This window comes from Moschus berezovskii, chromosome 22 (assembly GCF_049115385.1).
Source record: "Moschus berezovskii isolate FMDL1 chromosome 22, NW_MosBer_1.0, whole genome shotgun sequence".
NCBI lineage: Eukaryota > Metazoa > Chordata > Mammalia > Artiodactyla > Moschidae > Moschus > Moschus berezovskii.
Window position 1 is genome coordinate 7,421,958 of NC_142481.1, and position 6,725 is coordinate 7,428,682.

At 56.3% G+C, this 6,725-nt stretch overlaps 1 protein-coding gene across 5 annotated transcripts in view; it reads right to left on the minus strand.

Moving 5' to 3' along the window:
- Nucleotides 1–6,234, minus strand: part of MYH14 (myosin heavy chain 14) — a 75,549-nt gene extending 69,315 nt beyond the window's left edge. For 2 of the 5 annotated variants that reach the window (XM_088830793.1, XM_055411369.2), the window contains exons 1-2: nucleotides 4,452–4,607; nucleotides 547–957 (exon numbers count right to left, since the gene is read on the minus strand). In XM_088830793.1, coding sequence (XP_088686919.1) covers nucleotides 547–954 — 408 coding nt within the window. In that variant the 5' untranslated portion in view covers nucleotides 955–957; nucleotides 4,452–4,607. Of the gene's footprint in view, nucleotides 1–546; nucleotides 958–3,870; nucleotides 3,896–4,430; nucleotides 4,608–6,142 lie in introns of those variants that run through there. The other 3 variants (XM_055411370.2, XM_055411371.2, XM_055411367.2) reach the window with 3 other exon arrangements.
- Nucleotides 6,235–6,725: the final 491 nt, after the last annotated feature.

The window sequence follows — 6,725 nt, forward strand, 5'->3', positions numbered from 1 at the left end:
TGGTCAAGGAACTTGACTTTTCTGTGCCTCAGTTTCTTTATCTGTGAAATGGGGACAAAATGATTTATAATTGTGCAAGTGTATTGAAGCGATATATTTAGAGTGCCTTGCTCGCTCACTCAGTCACTTCAGTCATGTCTGACTCTCCCGGGGCCCCATGGACTGTAGCCCGTCAGGTTCCTCTGTCCACAGGGTTTTCCAGGCAAGAATACCGCAGTGGGTTGCCATTTCCTTCTCCAGGGGAACTTCCCTACCCAGGGATGGAACCCGCTTCTGGGGCTCCTGCATTGCAGGCAGATTCTTTACCACTGAGCCACAGGGGAAGCCCAATAAGGAGCACCTTCTGTATAATATTCTGAGACACCTGCAATGGGGTCTGAGGCAGTCCTGCTAATCCAATACTTTATCATTTGGCACCTAAGGGTGGGCATCGTCACCCGACCTGCAGGGAGAATTAGAAACAGCCTCAGGTCGGTTCTAGCTGGGGTGCTGACGCCTAGCCGCCCCAGCCCAGGCAAGGCCCTCCAGGGGAAGGAGGCCACTCACGTAGATGAGGCCGGAGTAGTAGCGCTCGCGGAGATTGTGCAGCACGGAGGCCTCATTGAGGCAGGTCAGTTCGGCCATGTCCTCGGCCTTGCTGAACTTGGGCGGGTTCATGCGCTGGATCTGGTCGCGCGGCAGCCGCAGCCGCCGGCCGCTCTCGGCCAGCTCCACCTCGGCCTCCTCGTCGCCCTCGTGCCGCAGTGCCGCCGCCTCGAAGCCGTGCAGCTCCGACGGCACCCACACCAGGCGCCGCGCCGTCCACTCCACCTGCGGGGACGTGGCCGAGCCCCCGGGCCCACTGCCCACGCCCGGCCCGCGAGGCGCGAACAGGAACGGCTGGGCAGCCTCGGGCACCGGGCCTGGCCTGGGGGGCGCCTTCCGCCCGGGCACCGACACGGTCACTGCTGCCATGGTCTGCGGGGAGAGAGCAGAGGACCGGGGTCAAGGAGGAGTTCCAGCCCCACCCCAGATCCCCCTGACAGTCGCCACTGCCGGCTCCACCAGGCCTCAATTTACCCTTCTCAAAATGGGTTCACAGACCTTTTTTACACATTCCACCATCCACCTCTCTATCCATCCATTCATTCAATAATGCGTGCGTGCGTGCGTGTGTGCCTGCGTGTGTGTGTGTGGCTGGACCGCGAGGCTTCGGGGATCTTAATTCCCCAACCACGGACGGAACAGGGGCCGCTGGCACTGAAAGCTGGGAGTCCTAACCACTAAACCGCCAGCGAATTCCCAATTCAACAATTCTTGGATAATAACCTGAATGTCCATTGACAGACGAATGGATAAAGATGTGGTACATATACACAACGGAATGCTACTCAGCCATTCAAAATATAGAATGAAGTAATGCTATGTGCAGCAACACGGATGGACCGAGGGGTTATCATATTAAATGAACTGTCAGAGAAAGACAAATACCATATGATATAACTTATATGTGGAGTCTAAAATATGTAACAAATATACTTATCTAGGAAAGAGAAACAGACTCACAGACATAGAGAATAGCCTTGTGTGGGCCAAGAGGTGGGGGATGAGGGAGACAAGGATTGAAAGTTTGGTATTAGCATATGCCAACTATTATAGATAGAATGGATTAACAACGATGTCCTTCTGTAGAGCCCAGGGAACTCTATTCAATGTAGAGTGATAAACCATAATGGAAAAGAATACATATGTATAACTGAATCACCTTGCTATACAGAAGAAATTAACACAACATTGTACATCAACTGTATTTCAATAAAATACATTTTCTAAAAATAATTCTTTAATAAGCCAGGCTATGATACTCTCCAAGGTCTCAGCCATATAGCAAAGAACAAGCCAGAAAAAGATCCCTGCCTTCCTAAGGTGTTTACATTCTAGCCCTGATCTGGCTATCATAGGAGCCACGGCCATGTGCGGCGACTGGAGAGTTGAAATGGAGAATCCATACTGAGATGGGTTCTGAGCATAAGACACACCCCCAGTTTCAAAGACAGCACAACACAAAGCTCATTCATGTTTCTTACATTTGGTAACATATTGGATTAGAAAAATACATCATTAGCACTGACGTCACTTGTTCCTTTTTATTTCTTTATTCTTAATGTGGCTGGAAAATTTTCAATTACACATTTGGCTTGCGTTGTGTTTCTGTGAGTTAGTGCTGTTGTAATCCCAGGAGACAGATTCAAAGATAAATAAGTAAATTATATAGTATGTTAAACGATGATATATGCCAAGGGGGAGAATGAAGCAGAGAACAGGGACTGTTAGGGTTGAGGGGCATTGAAGTTTTAATTGGGGTGGCCAAGGAAAGCCTCTCTGATGTGGCATCTGCATAAAGACCTGAGGGAGATGAAGGGAGCAGGCCATGGGAATGTCAGACAAAAAAGCATTCCAGGCTGGGAGAATAGCTTGTGCAAAGGCCCCGGGGCAGGCATGTGCCTTTGTGACTGTGGCATTGTGAGAGGCCAGTGTGGCTGGAGCCAGGTGATCCAGGGAGAAAGGGTGGTAGGTAAGGAAAGACTAGGGACAAAGGGGGTCAGCCTGGGACACGCTGAGGACCTTGACCTCATAGATGAAAGCCCTAGGATGGTGTCAACCTGATTTCTGTAACTCAGGTTCCCTGGCCACCTCTGGGCTACCCCAGAACAGACCTGAATTTCATTACTTGGTTAGCAGTGGCTTTCTTCCCTGCAACCTGAAATCCTTCTCTTTATACCATGGACTGGCCCCATTCATTAACTTCTGCATCCACTCAACATTCCCTGAAGTTTTCTTAAGTCCTGAGCTCTGCCCAGAGTGAGTCTGGGGATCCAGAGATGAGTCAGACAAGGCCCTGCTTTGAGGAGCACCTGGTCTGGGGTCAATCTGGTCTCAGACATGTCTCAAACAGTCACAACCCAAGATGAGCTTGGAGACCCGAGCCAGCCTGTGCTAGACCCCTTCCCGCCCTAAAAGGGGCTGCAGACCAGCAGGGAACAGAGCTTGGCAATTCCAGAGTAGTGTAAGCACCCGTGAGGAAAACCATGCCCCCTGTACCTCCCTGTGCTCTGCTCCCGAAGAAGCTGGACTCTGTTGTCTCCCCCGGCCTCAAACGGCCACATCACTGCCCACACAGCAGACACAGGACCCCACAGTGCTCTGTGTCCTGCACCTTGGTGCTTCTGCCTCTGCCCTCCAGGCCCCCCAGCCCCCACCTCCAGTATGTCTCTGGAGAAGTCCCTCCAAACACCCAGCTCCTCTTGGACATCTCTGGATCTGGTCCCTTCAGGCCCTTGTCTTCCCCTCACCTGGACACTCAGCTCCAGGCCACATGCCCCTCTTACCCCCAGGCCCTCTCCCCACCACCAGTGGTCCCAGGCCCCCACCCTCACCCTATGACATTTGGTCCTGCTGCTCTCTGGCCTCAAACCCAAGGCCCCTGCATTCAAACAGCGGGCGTCTCCCGCCACCCGATGCCATATCTCTCTCTGTGTTCCAGGCCCCAGGTCGCCCAGACTGACTCCAGGCCTCCTAAGTGGCCCTCATCCCTTCAGAGCCAAGTCCCATCCCTGGGACTTTACCCTCACTCTCACCCCACCCACTTCCTCTCCAGCTCACGGCCTTTGACCAGGAAGGGTTTAGGAGATTTTTGCAATCACCCAGCCCTGTGTTTCCCCTCACTAGAGTCAGGAGTCTGAGCCCCGGGACCCTCCTCCCTTGGACCCAGGAGTCCAGGCCCCCAGCCCCTCCTCCTCCAGACTCAGGAGCCTGGGCCCCTGGCAGCCTACATTTCCAGGAACCCTCAGACCTCTCCTCCCTTGGACCTGTGAATTCCAGCCCCCTCACCTCACTGCAGCCGGCTAGAGGTGAAGAGGCTAGAGATGAAGACGGCTGGGACCAGCTTCTGAGGGCTGATAACAGCTCTGATGGGGTGGCCTGGCCCCGCCCTCCTTAACCAGCAGGAACACCTCTGCCAGGACTCATTTCTGTCACCAGTGCAGGTGAAAGCACCTGCCTGGGAGGGGCAGGGACTGCCGCCTGGAAAGGAGAAGGAGCCAGGGATCTGCCCCTGGGCAGGGGTTGGGGCCCTTGGCATCCAGCCCTCTGACCTCAGTCTAGGGCTAGGATCGAAGGGTCCTCTCTGCCCCCAGACTCAGAAATCTGGGCACCCAACCCCTCCTCCCTCAGACCCAGGAGTCCAGGCTCCCAGCCCCCTCTTCCCTCAAGATGTACACATTCCAGCTCTCAGGGGAGTCCTGGTCCCAGCGCTTTCCTCCCTGAACCCATGAACCCAGCCTCCCAGAGCTGTCCGAATCAGACCTGGGGTTCCTGGCCCCGGGGCCCCCTCTTCAGATCCCGGAATCCCAGCGCCCAACCCCCATCTCCCTAAGACCCAAGTGCCTCACCCCGCGGACCCTCGGGGCTACCTGGGGGGCGCCGGCTGGTACAGGAAGCGGGAAGCAGGGGAGGGGGCCCAGGAATCCCCCGGCCTCTTCAGAGCTCCCAGGTGCGGCTACCTCCGCGGTCCAGCGCGGGGCGGGGCCACGTCGCGTCACCGGGAGGGAGCCCGGCTCTGATGTCACCTAGCACCTGCCCGGCTGGGGAAGGGGGCGGATCCCGGGGTTGCAAGGCCCTAGACAGGGGGATGGGGAGAGGCGGGGATGAGCCTGTTGCCAGGTGGGCGGCGGCGGCGCCAGGGCCTCTCCTCTTTTGGGCGAGCAAAGGTCAAGGACCTGCGGGGGAGAGGGCTGAGGACTCCGGGGGTTCGAATCCCGCTCAAACTTTCTGGGCTTTGGCTTTCCTCTTCGCGAACGGAGACCAATGAAATGAATAAACCCATGTGGGAGAAAGTGCCCAGCCCAGCGTTTAAACAAGTAATGCCCGGAGACACCATTTAATCTCGCAGAACTTCAGTTTCCTCAACCCTGGAAACGGGGCCGTACAATCCACAGGGAGCTCGAGACGTACCGAAGAAGACGAGAACATGATTTTCTAGACTCTGGAGCTTCAGTTCTCTCAATTGAGGACTAAATAATGGTAACTAAGTGCACCTACTATGGGCCGAGGGTTTTCCGTCTTTTAGAACAGCTGACCAAAGTCATAGAATGATCTCAAAAACCAGTGAGATAAGACAATCAGCGTCTCCATTTCTCTGGAGAAACAGGCGTGGAGAGGCGAAGGAGTGGCCGGCTCAGGCCACACAGCCAGTAAGAAGGAGGACTGGGGTTCAAGCCCAGGCCACTTTCTAAAGAGGGGATTTGGATGGAACGCGTAGCAGGTCCTCAAAGATGTCACTTTCCTCTTCCCAGGTGGTAACGCTCAACCTCCTTCCCTATCTACTTCTTAGGAACTACAGCCTTCCTTAGCGGACTACTGTTGGATTAAAGACGTTAAGAAACCAGCACACAGTCGGTCTAAAAAGTGTTATTCTCGGCCCTGTCGCCCTGCAGTCACCGCCTCTGTGCAGCCTGTTTTTCTTTCCCTGTTAAATGGGTGCAATATAACCCATCTCGAGTTAATATAATCTAAGTTGGTGATGGACAGGGAGGCCTGGCGTGCTGTGATTCATGGGGTCGCAAAGAGTCGGACACGACTGAGCGACTGAACTGAACCGAAAGTTAATTACTTAGTTATAAAAATAAAAGTGCCCAAGTACATCGCGGGACCTCAAAGATGTCTTTCCCCACCCCTCTGCTCCGCCAGTCACGACGATCCCCGTCTCCGGTCCGCAATTTTTACACGTGAAGACGGAGACACAGTCTTCGAGTGCGGGGGGTTGAAGGCAATGACTCAGTATTAAAGCGCCCAGTGTCCCAAAGCCAGCCTCAGTTTCCCCCTCTGCGAAACAGTCCCGGGGCCTCCAGCGAGGACCCCGACCCAGCCTCTCCTAGAGGAGGAACTCGAGTTGTGGGGGCGAGTGGAGACGCCCCGCCCCACCCCGGCCCCCGGCCCCCCGCTGCCGTCCCGCTGAGCGCAAGGTGAGTGTCCACGTCACCGCCCCTCCCCCGCAGCTCGTGCCGGCCTCCGGAGCCCCGACCGCAACCCCGGAGCTCCAGCCTCCCAGGACCCAGTTCCACTCCCCGCCGCCTCAGGCGGGCAGCGGGCCCCGTGCACTCACCGGCTTCCAGGGCCGTCCCGAGGCTTCGGCCTGGGGAGAAAGAGGGGCGGGCCAGCCAAGAAAGCCCCGCCCACACAAGCGCAACAGGGGCCAATCGGCGCCCGCTGCGACAAGCTATGGGCTCGCCCACAGGATGCGCACCCGCCAATCAAGAGGAGCGGCTGGCGGGCGGGGCCAATCAGAAGTTGCCGGTGTGTGCCAGCCGTGGGAAAAGAACGGCTCCGGAGCGTGGAGCTAGGCGGCACGGCAGCAGGAGAGACCCGAAGCCTGACAGGCAGGGGGTCCGACCAATGGCGAGGCACAAGGGGCAGCCAGGGGCGGGAAGCCCAAGGGACCAGGGTGAATGAGCCGCTTTGTGCACCAGACATGAATGAGGGCCTTTGTAAGGGTCGGCGTAGGGGGGGCGGCTGGAGGCCGGAATGCCTGGGTCCCCCGGGAGCCGGCAGGCATGAGAGACGGGCGAGAGAATTCACTTTTGTCAAACGCCGACCGCGTACCACCAGGCACTCTCCAGGCTCTCACCCACCCAGAGGTGTGGGCATTACTGTCAGTAATAATAATAATGATCATTTATTGAGTGTCT